The sequence below is a fragment of the Thamnophis elegans genome, chromosome 5, assembly GCF_009769535.1.
Source record: "Thamnophis elegans isolate rThaEle1 chromosome 5, rThaEle1.pri, whole genome shotgun sequence".
NCBI lineage: Eukaryota > Metazoa > Chordata > Lepidosauria > Squamata > Colubridae > Thamnophis > Thamnophis elegans.
In genome coordinates this window covers 54,920,231-54,941,083 of record NC_045545.1, presented here as the reverse complement: position 1 = coordinate 54,941,083, position 20,853 = coordinate 54,920,231, and the positions used below count along the sequence as shown (strand labels likewise).

General features: G+C 37.7%; 1 protein-coding gene across 1 annotated transcript; it reads left to right on the top strand.

The window, feature by feature from the left end:
* Positions 1 to 448: 448 nt before the first annotated feature.
* CTSE (cathepsin E) lies at positions 449 to 14,504 on the top strand. The gene is made up of 9 exons (XM_032218573.1): positions 449 to 541; positions 2,216 to 2,428; positions 4,183 to 4,300; positions 5,598 to 5,716; positions 7,993 to 8,192; positions 8,679 to 8,801; positions 10,147 to 10,288; positions 11,162 to 11,260; positions 14,000 to 14,504. The coding sequence occupies exons 1-9, from the start codon at positions 449 to 451 to the stop codon at positions 14,162 to 14,164; spliced, it is 1,272 nt and encodes a 423-aa protein (XP_032074464.1). The 3' UTR covers positions 14,165 to 14,504.
* The last annotated feature ends 6,349 nt before the right edge of the window (positions 14,505 to 20,853 follow it).

Genomic DNA, 20,853 nt, shown 5'->3' with positions numbered 1-20,853 from the left:
GCTTTCTACTTTTTTCAGGTGGCTTTCAAACAGAGAACAGAAAAAAAACCCTACTTTCTCTTAGTTCTTGTCTTTCATCCAAAGAAGGAAGTATCTCTTACATGAATGGGAAGTATGATAAAAGACACTTAATGGAATAATGAAGTGAAAGAGGCATATAAGGAAATCTATTGCAAAGAATGAAGATGAGAAAAATATTATATAATCTGTAGAGAAAGAAAAATGTAGCTTTAAAGAATGTGTTCAAGAACAAGAAATGATTAAGATTAAAATAAGTAGAAAAAATGCAGAGTAATTTGGCAGGAAATAAAAATTACTTTGGAAGTTTGTAAAAAAAAAAAACTCCAATAGAGTGAATAAGATAAAAAATAATAAAGGTGTTAAGATTTTTGGTATGAACTAAAGTAAAGGAATTCTGGAATGAGTATTTGAGAAACTTGGAGCTGATATGGATGCTATAAATGATAAGAAGAAAATTGATGAAGAACTAAACAATGCTGTGAAAATGTTTAAACATAATAAAGCTGCAAGTACAGATGAGGTAACTGAAGACATATAAAATATGAATGTTGTTGCCAATAGGATATATGGCCACACTATATGGGTTGCCAACATCTGGAAAGAGTAATGCTTCAGGAACAGAAATGTTCACGTTAATTATATTAATGGGAGAGTCAGTTTCTTGTAGTGGTTAAGTCATCAGGCTAGAAACCAGGAGATTGTGAGTTCTATTTCTATCTTATGCACAAAGCCAGTGGGGGACTTTGGACCAGTCACTTGTTCTCAGTCCGAGTCAAAAATTGATTTGAACGAACACACTCGGGAGGAGGGGAGAGGGAGAGAGAGAGAGACAGAGACAGAGAGAGAGTATTCATAGTACGAAAGTATTATTATGTGTGGAAATAACTTAATATTCACCATCAAGACTCTTTAGCTAAGATCTGGGTCCTTTGAGAATGTACTGCATACTTTCCCTCTGTCGATATACTTTTGAATGGGCTTCAGAATAAAAGGGTTATATTCAGACCCATAAAGATAAAGGAAGTTCTAAAGTGAGTCCTGTAGAAAACACATTCTATAAAATGAAGAACATCTACATCTTTCTTTGTGATCACCTCCAATCAATTCCTCCAATCACTTCCTGCTTCACCATTAAAGAACTTTTTAATCTCTGATCACTGGAAAGGGGAACATGTGCAATGACTAATTTCTTTTCTAAAAGTGCCATATTGACATTAAGTGGTGTGGCTTTCACATTGTACATTTTCTCCTGGGATTTTATCTCAGTGACTGGGCTGATTAAGGACAAAACTTTCATTCAGTTCCTTCAAGTCAAGGAGAGCAGAAGTCCTCCACTGCCAGAATGAATTGGTTGATCTTTTTAACATTTTACATTTGGATGACCAGTGGATTGCAAAGGTAAGCACATTTCTTTTTCTTCTGCTCACTCCCCCTGCCCCCTGCCCCATTGTTTCCTATTGACCATTAGAAATTACAATTACAAAGCTGCAGTGGGCATAGCAGTCCCTTGAAACGTCTTTTATTTTCCTGCAATATCAGTACAGCACAGTTTCAGTATTAGAGCATAAACACATCAATAATGTTTTGTGAATAATCAGTAATGCATTTAGATAAATGTGAACAAATTAATTGTTGGAACGGGAGGGCCCCCAAAACAACTATGACAGTGGTGGGTTGCCAATTTTTTTACTACTGGTTCGGGTGCACTCGTGTGCTTGTCCGAATGGGTATGCGGAGCTTCCAACCACTTCTACTACCAGTTCGCCTGATCTGGGCCGAACCGGGAGCAACCCACCTCTGAACTATGGGTATTATTTTACTCTCTTCAAAATATTATAAATCCATCCTGATGTACTGTACTTTCTGTTCCAAATTCCTGTATCCCCAAAACTACTGTTCATAAATATATTAAGGGTGAAGAGTCAACGACTTGCAAATCATCAAATATTGCAAGTGGAAGTCCCCTAATGGATAACACTGATTGCCAGATGAAAAATAAATCACAGGAGTTCTAGATAGATTGGATTTATTTCAGAATTATGCAAAAGAGAGATTTGTTTTCAAGTATTGAATTTGATACATAATTACTTTCATGTGAAGCATAGGCAAAGTTTTCAGGTTATGAATAACCCATTACAATCCTAAACTTAGTGGAATTCCCATACTGCCTGTACTAGAATAAAATGCTTTCCAGATTTTCTTATTTCTGTTAATCAGTATTAAGCATATAGCTCCTTCTCTCCTCTCCAGAGTTACCCTGAAAAAACACCGATCTTTGCGGCAAATATTGAGGGAACGTGGTCAATTGACTCAGTTTTGGAAGAAATATAAGATAGACATGATACAGTACACCCAAGACTGCTCAGTATTTAAAGAAACCAATGAACCTCTCTTCAACTATTTTGATGTAAGTTAAAGCCAAAGCATGAATGAGACCGGGTTGGGGGGAGGGGATGTGTTAGCTACAAAGAAGACAAATGTCACCAGTTTTTTCAATGACAAAATTTACTTTTATTAAACTCTCACCCTGTACTCACACAGCGGTGGGCTCCAAAAATTTTTTTACTGGTTCTGTGGGTGTGGCTTGGTGGACATGGTGTGGCTTGGTGGGCTTGGTTTTGTGGGCATGGTAGGGGAAGGATATAGCAAAATCCCCATTCTCTCTCCACCCTACCAACCTGCTTTCCAGCTCTATTCCCCTGTTCAGGGCAACAAAAGAAGATCATCTGGGAAGCTGGGAAGCAGCGGGAACAGAGCCAGCCTATTAGCCAGTTCTCCAAACTACTCCAAATTTCCACTACTGATTCTCCAGAACTTGTCAGAACTGGCTGAATACCATCTCTGAACACAGTTTATAGAAATCCAGGAGTTTATTATATATCATGAGGCCATCGAGGAAGGAATTGTTCAACGAACTCAATTTAGTTTATACATATGCATTATAAAAATTCATCATTTCTATGTTTTATTGGTATGAGACATTATGATCTGGAGAAAAAATATAATTATCTTAAAGAGTTGTAAACATGGGCTCTGTCTGAAGAGGACTGTGAAATATTTGGCTACATTTGCAAACATAAAAGTTGAATATAAGTGCCTAGAATCATGGATCCCGTTGATTCGGGATGCATGCGACTCTACTGCGAAGGGATTGCCGATGCCGTACCAACGCTAAAGACTTAAGTCTAAGTCTAATATAAGTGCAAACTGGCAATTTAGCACTTCTACAAACAAGAAATAAACTGCCACCTATGTCATACTCCATCACCTCCCGATATTCTTTTATGTTAGCCAACTCTGAAAGTGGGTTTAAAAGAAAATTAGGGTGTAATACAAGCACAGACATCCACCCTAAGTATTAAATGTGTCAAAAAAACTTGCAGAGTCTGCCTCAAAATCTACTGGAGAATTATAACCAAGCTCAATGTACTTTAGCCTAACTAAATTGGTTGCTGTGATGATGGGAAAATTTGTAAATGAGTTGAATTGGTCTGACATAATTACCCTCCCTGCAAGTCTTAACATGCAAAGTTCTGAAAAACAGCAAGTATGAACAATGTGGAAGGGTAGGACCAGGCTTGCTTGCAAATTCATGCCCTATTACTTCTCACCTTTTCAGATGTGTTTGAATGCCTGCAGAGTGTTTATATCTACAACAGAAAACTTTTTTTTTAATTGTACACATATCTGAATTCTCCCTTTCTGCTGCATGCTTATGGTGGAAAGGCCGAAGAATGAGCCAACTTTTTTCTTTCTAATAAACCACTCTTTTTTTCTTCTTCTATTTTTCAGATTTATATAATAGTCTTGTTCCTCAAACAAGATTACATCCAGGAGCAAACTGATAGGAAAACAGAAGACACTTTACCTGGGAAAATAAACACATGTTTTTATCAAGAAAATGTTGCAATTAAAATACTAGGGGTGAAAATTAAAAAATGAAGGTGTAAAATTGGATTATGAGCAAGGCCCCTCCCAAAAAGCTAGAATTAAAATCCTATTTAAGCTCTTGATCCATTTATGCAAACATCTAGGCATGATTGGACAAGACTGCATTTGACAAAATTCCCCTCAGGTTTTGGAGAAGGTTTCCAGCTTTATGTGCTTCTCCAACCTAATATATGGAGTAGAAACACTTCTTCGTTTTCCTGTTTTTGGCAGGTGGAATACTTTGGACAGATCTCCATTGGAAACCCTCCACAGAATTTTACTATACTCTTTGACACTGGTTCTTCCAACCTCTGGGTACCATCTATTTATTGTGTCAGCAAGGCTTGTGGTGAGTATTGGTCAAGGGGAAAGGAAGGCATGGCTTTAAATACATCACCTTGATGTTTGCTCCATTTAAAGGGATAAACATTAATAAAACTTATAGAGAGGCTTGTTGGGTTTCTTAGATGCCAAACATTGATTTACACATGGCAGAAACCTTATGAAAATAATTTTAAATTATGCTGAACGCTGTGTTAACACTATGGAAACTGTTAACATTTGTTATGTTAGAGGTACCGATGCTTATAGAACTAACATTATTCAGATCAGTAAATGTTGTTCATGCTTCCAATAAGTCCAAATGCATAGCAATGTATTGTCATTGATAAATTGATAAACAATTGCACACATCAATCATTGCATAGCACATTTGCTATGTTCAACAGTGGAAAATCAGTTATTGAGTAGACTTTTAATACAATGGCCATTCTGTTGTACTTGTAGTATGCTGTAATATCCCTAACATTTTGTCTGCAAAACAGAAACCAAATCTTGCCATTTACAGTGATAAATGCTAAAATAAGATTTCATTCAGGAGAAAAAAGAGCTTTTGTCAAGCGCCAGGGAGATCCAGGCAGTTGTGTATAAAGATTTATTGCAAGCTTAAGCTCGCTACAAGAATCTGAACCACTAATGATTGAAGCAATTTGGCAGTAGATAAGGAATTGATGGTGGGCTGGACTTAGGTCTCTTGTGGGCGTGAAGGGACTCATGACTGATGATGCCTTTGATCCTCCCTTGGGCTCAGCCTGGTCATCTCCTACAGTTTTGATATGAAGACAGAAGATCCTATCTGTAAAGTAATTGGGCAAATAAAGGCTTGTAATAATGTAGTAGCACAATACTAAGTATGTTTATTCAGAAGCTTCACCATAAAAGATAAAACAGCATGAATGGCAACTTAAGGTAGATGTCCCTTGCATACTTTTTTGTAAGTATTCTCTATTTACAACTTATTTTTGAGAAAATATACGTGTGAAATATGACTATATGCATATGGAGTTTTTGTATAACTTAGATTAGCATAGTCAACAGTCATCAGTATATTTTCATTACTGGATCATTGGCAACTCTGGTGTGCGAAATGACCATCTTGTACTGAAGCTACAAGCAGGACATTCATATTGCTTTGTTTTAAAGACTTTATTTTCAATAGAGGCCATTAACTGTATACAGCTGTGTGGATTCATAAGGTGGTAATCTTGTATATATTGTACTTGAATAAATATGCAAAGGGCTGGACTGAAAAATCCATAGGCCACAGATACGAGCATTGAGATTTCTTTTATTTTTTTTAATTACAGTTGAACACTCCAGATTTCACCCATCACAGTCCAGCACCTACACTGAAGTGGGTACTTCTTTTTCCATTCACTATGGCACTGGTAGCTTGACAGGAATAATTGGAATGGATCAAGTGACTGTAAGTGAAAGATGCTATTCACTTAAAAAGAATATGATGCTTTCTCATTTAACCAATTATACTCTGATACAGTAAGGCATTATCCAGCTTGTAGAGGCTACAGTATCTGAATTTTCAACTGAGTTCCAAAGCACAGTTCTTTACAGTGTCAAATGTCCTTTCAGGAAAAATGAGTAGCACATTACAAGAATGAACCATAAGATATTTTTGGTGGCATGTCACCAAGGAACCATGTAATAAATTATCATCATTAGCCTTTGTTTTTATTTTCTATGTGAGTGCATATGATTTATTAGGAGAATACTGATGAAATATACCTTCTAGAGCAGTGGTCCCCAACCCCCGGTCCGCGGACCGGTGCCGGGCCGCGGAGTACCTGGCACCGGGCCGCGCAGCGGCCGGGGGCCATGATCCCTGCAGCTGGGCGCCGTGGCTCTCCTGCTGCGCCAGCCGCTCCTCTTCCAGCCGCTCGCCCAGCGCGCAAAGCTCCCGGCAGCGGTGCCACAGCTCCTCGAGGCGCCGGCGGCTCTCCTGGTTCTGCGCGCGCAGCTTGCGCAGGTCCTCTTGGCCCAGGCGGCCCCCTTCCAGCTCCTGCATCGCCCGCAACTCGGCCTCGTATCGCTCCAGGCTCTGCGCGCAGCTCCAGCTCACCACCAGCACGTAGTCGGAGGCCAGCTGCCGCTTCTCGGAGCGCCCGGCCCGGAGGACGCGCGGGGCAGACAGCAGCGCGGCTGGCCGCTGCTTGCGCGCTTCCTGCAGCCCTTCGTGCTCGGCCAGGAGCTGCTCCAGCAGCGCCTCCAGAGCGGCACAGTCGGCCCACAGCCCCTCCAGCTGCTGCCGCCGCCGGGCCAGCTCGGGCTCCAGGCGGCGGAGACGCAGCTCTCCAAGTTGCGCGCTCAGCCTCTCCAAGCTCTCCAACTCGTGGCGCAGCGCGTCCCGCTCCAGCTCGCCTTGAGGTGATCTCAAAAAATAAGCTAGGTTGGATATGACTGGGATAAGATTTCCAGATGTTGACTTGGCTCAAGTCACCGGTTCCTTTTTCTTGCTGAATGAAAACTCCTGCATCATGGTTGTATGTAGGATGTATTTAGAAAAATTCAAGATGGGAACCATCTTGGTTTTTATGTGATGCAAATAAAAGAATAAATAGGCTTTTAATTTCATAGTCATGGCTATTACCTTGACATTTTCGATGTCACTCTGACACCCCTGTCCCAGATAATTTGGTGAATGGACAGAGAGGCTACCAGCTAGTAGTAGGCTGTCTTGAATGCACTTACTAAGAAAGGATTCACAGTGAATTCAATGAATAACATTTTTGGGTGATCATCAATCTGATGGGAGCTATATATCTATTGCAGCATTTACCTGCAAATTTAAAGGAAGTCCAGAAAGCGATTGCAATCTATTTGGCATATATTTACAAATACATATTGAAAATAATGCAACATCTAACATTTTCTGATCATGGTGCTGTCATTGGTGTACTATCCTGGTAATTAAAAATGGTGTCTGTAGAAGAATAAAAATGTGGTTGTGTGTTAACAAAAGAATAGAAACTATAAGCATATAATCTTCCATTCAAATAGTTAGAAATTAACTAGAAATAGTTAGTCCAGTTTACAAGCAACAGCCTGACGGTAGATCAGTTTACTGAAATATGGATTACTTAAAGGGGTACTCCGGGCTGGGAGTTTTTTTACACCCCCACCCCCACCCCTGCGCGCGCTCAGCGGGCCACGGTAAAATTATCACAGGCTGACTGGTCCGCGGCGATAAAAAGGTTGGGGACCACTGTTCTAGAGTATTTGAGCAACTGTACTTTCTTTTCCCTTTTTTTCCTCCTGTGGTCTTCCAAGCCCCAGAGGGGCTTTGCCCCAATGACTTGGTGCAGATTTTAAAGATATGCATGGAGCTGCAGGGGAAACCTGTCCCTATTCCATCATGGACTCTTTAGTCCTTGTGTGTTCCTCCTTTTTTTAGAAGCATTTCTCAACATGAGTGTTGTTTTCTGAAAGTTTTAAGATAGATGATATGAAATTCAACCTGACTTTGAATGATAATATGCTGGGTCAGATGTGGTGCAGTTTATTCAAAATAGCATTTTAGCTGCCCAAAATCTTCATGATGAAACACCAATTCAGGAATGAAGGGAGGGAAGGAAGGAAGGACAGAAGGCTTTCTCTTTTATAAAAGAATTACATGGCCCATTACTATGGTATGACTAGTTTCTTGCCACAGATTAAAATTCATATCTGGGATTTCTATTTTTTTAGGTTGAAGGACTCACCGTAGTAAATCAACAGTTTGCAGAAAGTGTCTCTGAACCTGGTAACACCTTTTTGGATTCAGAATTTGATGGGATACTTGGTCTGGCCTATCCATCCTTGGCTGTGGATGGTGTGACCCCTGTATTTGATAATATGATGGCTCAAAACCTGGTGGATTTACCAATATTCTCAGTTTACATGAACAGGTAATGCATAAAAAGGTGACTCTTCCTCCCAATACTGTAGAAAGTTGCCATCCAGATTAGCACCTGCTTTTTTTGAAATCATTAAAAGCCAATACCAAGGTTTCCTTTGGCTATTTAAAAAAAACCATTTCTGTAGCAGAAATAGGGAGGCTTTTCTCTTTCCCTATAAATTGGTGAACTTCTTACTTCTGGAACCAGATTCCATTATTTTTATTTAGTATTGGAAAGAATAATTGGTTATATCTGTGTACTTTACTTTCTCAGACTCAGTCAATATTCCATTCATCATTGTGCCCAATGTACGGGCATGATCCAGATACAGCCAGGGGGCTGACATGAGAAGTGTGGAAAATGTGGAGCATTAGAAAATGTGGGGCATCAATTATGTTCTTCAGGTTTAGAATTTTGAAAGTATGACTATGTAATAGAAAAAACACAAAGCAAAGGCTCATGCTCAATTCGATTATTTCTTCTTTCTCTCCTCAGAAACCCTTATTCTTCTGTTGGAGGGGAACTGATTTTTGGTGGCTATGATGAGGCCTATTTCAGTGGAAATCTGAACTGGATTCCAGTCACTAAGCAGGGATATTGGCAGATCCAACTGGATAAGTACATATCTTATTTGGAAGTAAGGGGGGATTCTCGGAGATAATAGCTACTTTTCTATCTCTGATAAATGCTAGAATTCAGGGTAATTGCACATTTAGGACTCAGACTTGCCAATCTTTACAGAAGCACCACATCTGCATCATAAATCTCCAGTCTTTTACTGTTACAACGAGCTGCAATCATCTTTTAACTATTTGGCTGGATGTGCTATATATTTATCCTTTGAGTTAGAGAGTTTTCACTACTTTAAAAACCAGGAAGGTGATTTAGGTGATTATATATATTAATTACATCATTGTCTGCAACAGATGTCTTTACAACAATATTTGCCAATTCTCGAAATGCTGTAAATAATTCTATCCCTCCTTCTAAATCTTTTTATATTGAAAAGCAAAGTAACAATGCTTTAAATATTGTCGAAGTTTCTACAGTTTGTAAAATCCCAAGTTATGCTGAGGTTTCAGAAAGTCTTCAAATTTAATTGCTGTCTTTATGGAGGGATTCCTGCTTCATTCCAAAAAGTTACAGAATCTAAAACACCAAGACTTCCCCTATTTACTGAGCTTTGCTTCCTTGATACCAAAATTCCTAGGAAAGTTTGAATTCAGAAACCATAAATTCTAAACTTTCAGTGTCTATGGAATGCCTGAACTATATCAAATGTGCAAGATAACTCTTGTTATTGATAGACTGCAGTTCTTACCTAAGAAACTGCAGAATGAAGAATTATTTGCTTTTAAACTAGGCTCATGAAAGTAGTAAGACTGCAAATTTCCAGACAATTAGATAATAATTTAGTACTAGATTTACTATATTAAATATAGCATTTTCTGCATCTTGTTGTGATTTTTGCAAACAGAATAAGGTCACTCTAGACTATCCGTATGTCAAGAGAAAAAAGGAGATTCCTGCAGGACCATTATAGTCACAGGTAGAGGCAAACAAAACAACTTTGTGATATGCCAAATTCCAAGTCTGCTCTTGGAATAAGCTTGAACTGATTCCAAGCAATCAGTTTTTAATTACTCTTAGCTAAGCAAGAGTATTAATTACTCTAAGCTAAGCTCACTATTGTCCCCATTTTAGGAGACGTAGATATTTTCCCATTGTACAACCAGAAATATTGTTCATTTAAAATATTATAATATCCATCACCACATATCTCCGCATAGATCTTTGCAAAGAGGAATCAGTAATGAAGTGATAGACATTAAACAAATATAAAAAAAACAGTGTCAGGATCAAAGTCAACCTATAATCATGCTGGGAGAAGAGGTACCACTGTAAATATTTTGGAGAGGCATTACCACCAATAACCTCAAATTTATTTCCATCTTCTCTTCAGTATCCAGGTTGGTGGGAATATTGCATTTTGTGCAGATGGATGTCAGGCTATAGTGGATACAGGAACATCTCTCATCACAGGCCCTTCTAAAGACATAAAGCAAATGCAAAAATTAATCGGGGCACAAGCTATGGATGATGAGGTAAGTCACAGCTTGGAAATCAGTAACAGAATCCTAATCCTTGTGCTAAATCTAGGATAAATTTAAATCTAAAATTATCTCTTTACGAACCTAGTTTACTCTTTCATTTTCTCTTTTTGTTTCTTTCAATTTCATTATGTTCTAGTTCTTTGAACTTTAAAGAAAATTTACACTGCCATTTTGCAAAAGGTGAAGCAGATCCTTTAAAAAGATGGCTTAGGAGAAGCAGTGGATTTAGGCCAAGTCTTATCCTGATTTAGCTTTAGCATCTGTCTTTTTGCCCAACATTGTATAACTTTTAAGAGTGGCTTGGCAGCCCATTAGGTGCCTCATAGATATTCTGAGAGGAAGACCCTCTAAGGCAATTGGTGGGTGCTACCCAGAGAGTGAGAAATGGGGCTATAGCTGTGGAGCAAAAAAGTGTGGGAGGCAGGCAGTGTATGGAGCAAGGGGTTTGGGGAGTTAGCCCTGGATCCTTCTCTCGCCTCAAGCTATCAGCCTTTAATTACTCTCTGTATTAGTATATTGTGTGTTTGCATATTAAACACGGCAAACTTCAGAACAATTTCCTTAAATTAAAAAAACAGCATTTGATGGGAGATAGATTGAACAAGACAGAAGTAAAGGTAAAAAGGGACACCTAATTCTTATCGCATCTTATCTGTTTTTGGGTTGAAACCTTGCTCAATGTTTTAGCATACTTGAAGACATCAGTTCACATATGTGTATAATATCTTATGAGGGAAGCATAATTAAAAAGAAAAAGATTGGAGTGCAAAATAGATACTGTCCATCTTCTTAGCTAGGGTTGTTTATTTTTTAAATTGAAATATTGGGTGTTCATTATTGCAAAGATATATCAATTGTTTACAGTATGCTGTGGAATGCAACAATCTCAATGTGATGCCTCTTGTCACTTTCACAATCAATGGAAACGCTTATCCTCTTACTCCAGAGGCTTACACTGTCATGGTAAGTGCTGCCACTCATTTCCTCCTGTACAGCATAGCAGAACATGTGTCATTCTTGGGAAAGAATGGGTTATTATCTGTAACTTTGTATTGGGACATGGGGAAAGAACATTGATGTGTTAGTAAGAGCTTCCTATTCAGATGCTCAGTTGCTTTTTTACTGCTGAGATTCAGAAAAGACAAGTTAAAAAAGGACAAAGTAGACTTTTTGAGGTTGCACTACATAGAAAGCAGAGGTGGTATTCAGCAGGTTCTGACGAGTTTGGAGAACCGATAGCGAAAATTTTGAGTAGTTCAGAGAACTGGCAAATACCACCTTTGACTGCCCCTGCCCCCATCTATTCTCTGCCTCCCAAGTCCCAGTTGATCAGGAGGAATGGTGGAAATGGAAATTTTACAGTATCCTTCCCCTGTCACACCCACCAAGACACACTCACCTAGCCATGCCACGCCCAGAGAACCAGTAGTAAAAAAAAATTAAAATTTTACCACTGTTAGTAAGGTTGCTTAATGAGAATTAGCTAGATATTTAATGCCTTTTAATCACCATTATAATAAATACAAAATAATGATACCAATAAAAAAGAGCAAGCTTGGGGTAGTGGTTAAGATACCAAGCTAGAAATTGGGGGACAATGGGTTCTAGTCTCACTTCAGGCATGAAAACTTGCTGGATTACTTTGGACCACGCACTCACTCACTCTCAACCCAATTCACTCATAGGGTTGTTCTTGGGGAAAAAATAGGCTATGTTTCCCCCTTGAATTGTTTATAAAAATGGGGTATAAATAAAAATAGTAAAACTAAAAATTGAGGAAATGACAGATTTCCCTAACTCCCTTCATTTACTGGGAAGGAATGAAGGGAGGGAGGGAGGGAAGGAAGGAGGGAGAGAGAAAGGAAGGAAAGAAGGAATTGTGGCATATGTGTTTGGCAAGCTCTGTTGCTGTTTAAAAAGTATAGTGGGAAAAATAATATTTACCATAATGACTGTTTGTCCATAAGGGCGGGGGGATTCGCATTTATACTAGAACAAAATCTTTATTAATTTTGTGGCTAACCTATAAATTAAGGTGTAACAAAAAATAAGTAAAAGCTTACTTGATCTTTATACGTCAATTTACAGAGTAAGAGAACATTTAAGGAGCAGTTCTCCAAGCCTCTACCTCTATTCTAGCCTTATTAAATAAATAACAATGACATAAAAAGATGCACAGTCTTTGAATTTTCCAGGCATCTCAATAAATTGAAGCTAATCCAAAAGATTAGATCAGGTGATTTAGCTGTGAAGTCTAATAGCTTCATTTTAACAATTATTTCTAATCCTTTATCTATAGTAGTTATACATTTAGCATTGACAAATCCGGGGCCTTTTTTCTCCTCTTCTTTTTTTGCAACACATTTTCTCCTTGGAAAAGGAGATGATCCCTTCCCCCACAATAAAGCATTCTACTTCCTCTTGCCAGCATCTTAGTCACTATTAGAAGTCATATATAAAAAGATAATAAAGAGATATATTCATTCCAAAACACAATATAACACTGACTTGGAGGCATCTATATACTGTATAAGCTTACATGTACCTTTCAGACTTTACTTCTTTGTTATGGTAGGGAGCTATTTTAAATGATAGTGCTAATGTCATAAATTATAGATTTGACAGCCTACTACAAGCCTGTCTTGTCATACCAACACAAGAATCCTTTGAAGATGGCAGTGCAGAAACTCTACTTCTTTTCTATTTGAATTCTTTGAGATGCAGGGCTATAGATCAGCCCATGAAAGGAGAAAGGGAAATGAATAGGAAGGGTCTGTAATATTCAGATACGAGAAAATGGCTAAATGGAAGGTACCAGTGGAAACAAACATTGAGAAAGTTAAAGAGAGAAATAGAAAAGTGCAGAAAGAGATTAACAAGGGAAGAAAAAGGTAGTGGCTTCTGACTTTTCAGTGTAGTAGCATGCCAAAAAAAAAAAAATTACAGCCTCAACTTTTTGCTATACATTTCTATATATATCAAGCCATTTCTGTAACAACAAAATAATTCTAATCGTCAAAACCTAAAAATAGGGTTTCAATTTTTTTTCAGTTTCAAATACAAAATCCAGAACTGGTTTCCAAATGGAAATAAAACTTGATAAGTTCTTTTCTTTAATTAAAACAGTTGCTTTTACCTTCTCTGTCCACTCCATCACCTTTACCATCCATTCTTCCATTATGAAAATTAGTGTGACTTTCCATCTTGGGCATATAAAATTCAATATATATAATAGAAAAGTTCCAAATTTTTTTTCAAGCTCTTTGTACAGCATGAATACACTCTTCTTTAATATGGCACTTTCAAAATATTGGATTAGTGCTGCTATTATTTTTATTTTAAATTTACGGACTAAGAAACATGTTATTACATGTTTCACATCCAGGCTAGAAATGCCATAATTGCTTCATGTGCGCAAATCACAATTAGAATTTTTCTAATTTATGCTAAAAAGCAATTGGCTCAATGTCCAGTCATTGCCTTCTTCCTTCTACATCAGTTCTTAGTTGTGCTTGGTAGTTCTACAATAATCTTTCCCAACAAAATCATCTTCCAGATATAAGGACTTCAACTTCTAGCATTTAAATTCCTGTTTTTAAAACTGCCTTTGAGTGTGTGTAAATGTTGGCATACAAATCTGAATATGATTTGTCGTAATTCAATATTAATTGCTTTTAAACCTATATATCCTCTTTCCCCTAGGTCAATAGTGATGGGATAAACCTGTGCACCAGCGGCTTCCAAGGTTTAGATATAGAATCTGCAACTGATCCACTCTGGATTCTGGGAGATGTTTTTATTGGCCAGTACTACTCTGTCTTTGATCGGGGAAATAACAGAGTGGGGTTGGCTCCAGTTGTCTCCTAAGAGGCTTAGAGAGTAAAGGAATGACAGTCTATTCCTTTTCTTATCTTCTTTTGAGCAGCAAAATCAGGTTTCCTATCTCTTTTTTTTGTTTCCAACGTGAAATACAATCAAGATTATGGCTTTTATCTATAATCACAAATTCCTTGAGATCCCCTGGAGAAGAGCTGTTTAGATGTGTCAGTTCTCAGTATACAGATATGTGTTGATTTTATCTTCTCTCATCAAGTAAATTAGATTAAATAAATCCTGAATACTTCAAACTCAAAACACTGTGTCACAGTCTCAGGCTGGGCTAAGCATGATTTATTGAATAAGTGCACTGGACTGAGTTGATCCACCATGTTAACTTATATATCAAACTTTATAAACTACATGGTTGGTTTACATAATATTCTTATCTACACTAATCAAAATGCATTTTGATTGAATATCTTGTGTGAATCTAGTCTGATTTGTGAGATTTCCTCTTTGTAAAATAAAACAGAACTGCATCTTGCAAAAGTATTTAACATAAATGATTTAAGTAAATAGATGAATAACTAAGAATATTTCTTAAACAGCAAAAACTTTTAATAAAAATATTTTTGTACTCCTAAAGCAATACATTGTGTGATAAATAAACCTCTGTGTGATTTTCTGAAATGAAAGAATCAAGAAGCACTGAATAATGCATCAACATTCTAAATACATCAACTTTCTCATTAAGCAGATGTGGGCAGATTAATATCCCAGGGCCAGATGTTACTCTGCACCTTTTTTGACAATCTCAGAGCTTCTCAAGACCACAACTGTGAATACTGAGTGACATTTTTTTGCTATCTTCAGCAAAAAATCTTCTGCTCTTGATTACATGTCCCTAACTCTTTATACCAATTCATACTGAAGTTTCATAGGTATCTACTGCAGTTCTTCTCCTAGAAAATGTTAATTGTGGTCCCCCCACCCAAATGTAGTTCCGTCTATCCTAAAGGATAATATTGTGTCTCCCCCCCTCTTTGTGTATGTGCGCACGCACATGTTTGTGTATATGTGTGCAGTGGAATTTGACTTTAAGGAGGCAGTAAAAATGAAGATGTTATCTATGGACCTTTTGGTACTCATTCAGATTCTTTACTGATCTTGATAAGCTCATTAAACCACATTCTGTCTGGGAGTTCTCAGACAAATTGTCATACTAGATAGAAGATAAGATTGGGAAGGGGAAATCCAAGAAAGGGGAAATACAGAGCTACCATTATACTCAGAGCAATATATACTGTACATATGGTAGCAAAGTGCAAAATTTAAGAAGGCCAGCTACAAACATAATCTTCCTTGACATGAAGAACACTATAATAATATACCTATTATTGCTATAGCAATAATAAAAGCGTGTGTTCCACCATATCAAACAGGTTGCTGGGTGGGACAGGGCAGGGCGAGAGAAAGAGTTCAAATAATGTACCTTTCACACCAACACCCAGCATTTACTTACAGACAGCCACTGCTTTCTGATATGGTGATTCTTTACACAATCTTTTTAGATAGGCAAAAGTGAATAAAGACATCACCCATGATTATAAATAGCATTTATTTTTTTAATCTATAAAGGAATCGCTTTCGGCAAAAACTCATTCAGAAATGATGAAAAAACAAGAATTGCAGATTTATAAACTTTTTTCCTATATTGGTAAAAAGATGCTGATTACTCTACACAAAACAGTATTTTTCCTTGAAACTTAAGGAGGGCTCCAATTTGTTATATGTAGCAGTTTTTCCTTTAAGAGTTTACATATAATACTAATAAATTTATTTTAGGATACATTAAAAAGAAAACAAAGCAACATATTATAGATCTTTAAAATCAACAACAGAAGTGCCTTAATGATCAGTCTGATGACATAAAGTATGGTATGCCAGTAGGATTTTAAAAATGTATGCCATAATCTTGCAATGTGCATGTGTAACATTATTGAATAACATAGGATTTGTCTATAGATCTCATGATACTTGGACTGGTGGACTGCTTGGAAACCTTGTCCCTCTTGTCTGTCTTCAATTTGATCACTTCCATATAATGGTCACTCTACCTAACATGACTGAAAAGATCATTCTAGGATTAGTGACTTGAAAGATACCCATCTTTTTTCTCCTTTACTTCACCATGCATACAAGCCCATAAACAAAAGTGCCAGTCAAGAAGAATCACGGCTTCTTTTGCTCTAGTGCCTTTCCATTTTCCTTGAGTGTCTAGGTATTTTGTGTGCTGAGTTGATACATAATCATTGTTTTCTGTTGCTGATTGTGTCTATTTTACCATTGTCAGTTATGAAACCATGTGTTTTAATTTTTTTAAAAAATGTTTGTAACTGTTTACTTGAGACGTCTAGTCAGCAATGCAGTACTGGAAGAACACAGAATTTATAGATGAAGACAAATAACAAAATCAAATTTTGTAATTTTGTAATGATAGATAGCAGTGTTCCTATACCTCAGGGGTTGCCACAAAGAAGAGGGAGTCATACTATTTTCCAAGGCACCTGAGGATAGAACAAGAAGCAATGGGTGGAAACTAATTAAGGAGAGAAGCAACTTAGAACTGAGGAGAAATTTCCTGACAGTTAGAACAATTAATCAGTGGAACAACTAGCTTCCAGAAGTTGTGAATCCCCTAAAACTGGAAGTCTTTAAGAAGATGTTGGATAGCCATTTGTCTGAAACGGTGTAGGGTTTCCTGCAGGGGGCTGGACTAGAAGACCTCCAAGGTCCCTTCCAACTCTGCTATTGTATTATATTGTATTAATTAGTTTACCAATGGTACATTGCTTTTAGAAGTGGAGATCGCTCGCATGAGCAATGAAATATTCAGAAGAGGTGGATGCAGAGTCCTTTACTACACCTCAGAGGATTTTTTAGTGTACTTGTCCAATGTGCTGTGTCAACATTTGGAAAAATAAAATGTTCTGGCTCATCAAGTTTTTATTAAGAGGTGGAACTGCCTTCCACTCTGTTGGGCTATAAAATACAGGTAAATGCCTTTGTTCTGACCCAGGCTTCCCAAGAGCATGAAGCAAATTCCTGGCCATGACAATAACCCCTTTTATTAATTTACTGTGAATTCTGCTCATTCATATTCAGCAAAGTCTTTCCAGGGAGGATTTACAGTCACAGACCTTATCTGGCTGGGAGAGGTGCCAGGACGATATCTGAAAAACTTGGCAAGGAGTCTCGGAGAGTCATGCCAATTAAGCAAAATCCACTCTCCTTTTGTTCCTCTTTTATTTCCTCTGGGAAGGGCCAGTCATCGTTCACCTGTGGCCTTACTCCCAAGTCGACCCTTGTTTTTTAGCTGTTCCCTTCGTCTGGCAACTCTGCGCATGTGCACATTGGGAGCAGGCTCCAGCTGTTTGTCTGCCTCACTGATGTCTGACTCTGAAGGCATCTGATAACTGGCATACGTCTCTGGCTCCCTCTCTGCCTCTGGCACAGAGTCCTCATCAGAGCCTTCTCCAGACTCCAGGACTGGCCCATGTTCCTTCCCAACCTCCTCACTGTCCAAATCTGCTGCCAGCTCTGCTGGCCACTAGAACACCACAACCGTGACCCGACAAAAGCGCGAACGTCATAAGCGCACCGACAAAACCGCGGCGCTAAAACCGCGATGTCAAAAGCGCGTTGACAACAGCGCACCAACAACAGCACACCGACATAAGCGCGATTTAAGTTAAGGTAAGGTTTAGGGTTAGGTTTAGGGTTAGGTTTAGGGTTAGGTTTAAGGTTAGGTTTAGGGTTAGGTTACAGCGCGCTTCTGTCGGCGCGCTGTTGTCGGCGCGCTTCCGGGCTCATTCGTTGCTCATTCGTCGCGCGGTTTTGTCGGCATGGTTTTGTCACCGCGGTTTAGTCAGGCACGCTTTTGTCGTTCGCGCATTTGTGGTGGAATCCACCACAACAGCCTTTGAGTATTTGTATTTCATTACGTACCATGCAGAATGAAGAATCATCAGTGCCTTTTATCTAAAATAATCCTTTCCCAAGTTTGTGCATTCAAACAGTTTGGTTGGGGATTCTAGAAATTGTACTCTGCCACATACAGAGACCACTAGACTAGAGAAGAATGGCCCGGATGCGAGTCACAAAACCTTGGCAGAAAAAGATATGAGAACAATGCCACCAAACAGGATGCTTGCCAAGTGAAAAGAAAATTTAGTAAATTTCATTTGCATCTATCCCATCTATACTGCAGGTTGGTATTATAACACGTGTTCTAAAATAATCTGCTGTACATTCTTTCATATTTCATTAAGGAGAGTTTAGAGCATTTTTCCAAATGGAAGCGTATACAGTTCTTCAGGAGGAATACAGATTTTTCAAATTAACTTACTAGATAGGATGAAATGTTATGAAGGAAAAACTGAAAGAAACACAACTTTTTTCTTTTTGATGGCTGTTCAATACCCAGCATAAACTCTGTTGCTGCAATGAATTACTCATAACAGTTGACCTTAGGCAAGATCAGCAGATCAGCAAATTATAATGAAACATGTGATTTCAGTCACAAAACTGATTTATGTTATTTTAAAAGTCACACATGATGTTCTTGGAGTTTGTAAAACAACAATTTTAAGGATGTTTTGCATGTTTAAATTTCATGTAATGTCAAAAAGTCTGTACATAACAGAGTCCCATTCCAGAGGCTCAATAGATCTCTTGTTCCAACAGGTTCACAAGTAGGATTGGTAAACCAACTGTATTTAATTTCTCATTTTATCTTACTAAGTTGACACAGGTTGGTCATTTTATATACTGCCCCAAATTGTACAAATAATAAAAATGTGATACAAATATAATAACCAAATGAATAAATAATATCACAGTATTTTAAGGACATAGGGATTCTAGACAAAATCATGATGTCATCAGGCATAAAACTCAGCTCAAAAAATAATAATTTTGCAGTCCACTTTAAGTTCCCAGATACAACAATCCAAATTAAGATTCCAAAATTATAAGTAAAAGGATAAAAATATTTATTTAAGAAATAATGCAAATTTTATATCAATCTTGTGGTTTTTGAAAGACTGATTGCCTTACTCACTAGACCGCTATAATTTTTGTTATCATAGGATTCATATGTAAAAATGGTGCTTACTTTCTTAGTTCTTTTTGCATGGACTTATCATACATAGTTTAACAGCAAAGACAATGGTTTTCGTCCATGTTAACCTACTAACAATTGGTGCAAAAAGCTTTTAGTTTTGATGGAAGACAATTTTAGGCAATCTCAAAGGCTGCAGTGCATCATGTTGCAGAACACACATTATATTTTTCCCCAGGAACAGATTTTTAACATTGTTATTCCCTTTTATATTAATGTAACCTCTGTTTTTAAAATAAGAGATTGTGAGCTAGTAATCAGCAATGATCTGAGAAAAAATGTATTAGATTTTTTATCCCACCTTAGGTTACTTTATAAGTAACTCAAGGTGGTGAACATACCTAATATGCCTTCCTCCTCCTCTTTTCCCCACAACAACAACCCTATATTAATCATACTTCCAAAACAATGAATTCTATGAGATAACTTGGGATGACAAAAAGTGACTGGCGGCTGGCCCAAGGTCATCCAGCCATCTTTCATGCTTTTCTATGTAACAAACAAGGAATACTACTTTTGTATATCTCCAGGAAAATCCGTATTATATTTGGAAATTTGAAAAATTTGCTGGCAAAAGGCCCTAATACAAATGAATTGAAAATAATTTGGAAGTCCGGATGTGCAAGCCAAGTGGATTCATATTTCATATTTATTATCAGCTATATAAAAAACATATTGCTACTATATAAGATTCTCACCAAGGAAAAGTGATGAAATATGCTGTGTGTGTGAGAGAGAGTGGGGAGGGGGGAAGAGAGATAAAGAGAAAGAGACAGAGAGAATTGAGAAAGGTTTTGATATGAAGACTATCATATCTAAACGGTAAATGTCTTGATAACTACTTGATGGCATTAGAAAGAAAGGTTTCCTAATTGCTTTTATCTTATCTATCAATTATCCCAATTTATGCAATCTAGATATTGTAGGACTGGCACAGATACCCTAACATTTAAAATTATGAATGAAATCAAAATAAGCACACTGGATCAGGCCCATATTTGCATCCTTTTCCCCTCTTCAATCTTCTGTCATTATAATTAGAAAATCATCACCCTTCTCTATTAGTATATTTCCATATTGGAAATATTGTACTAACTGGATTCTTTCTAATCACTAAGTAATTCAGAGCCTACAATGCCATGGCAACAAGTTTCTTTTTTTCTGCACAGAACTCTGGGTTTTCATAAGCTATTTTCACACAATATCTAATGTAGCTTGTATGTATGGTAGTCTACCATCTTATACCACCATAATCAGAACCATCTGTGAAGCAAGATTTATGGATAAGCATGGCAGGAAAACTAAGACAACTCGGCTCATTCATTCATTTGTTAGATGTACATTTCATCTTTCCTTCAAGAGGTCAAGGCAGGGCTTGTAGCACTTCCACCTCCAGATACCTTGATTACCTTCCTTCACCAGGAATAGATGTGGCACTTCCTGGAGACAGATTTTTGACAAAAAGGTGTTGTCAAAGCAAAGAAAAGATATGGGTGATGTTGCACTTTTGTTATCATTCCAAGGTGATCGCACACAAAATCATCCCCTTCCTTCC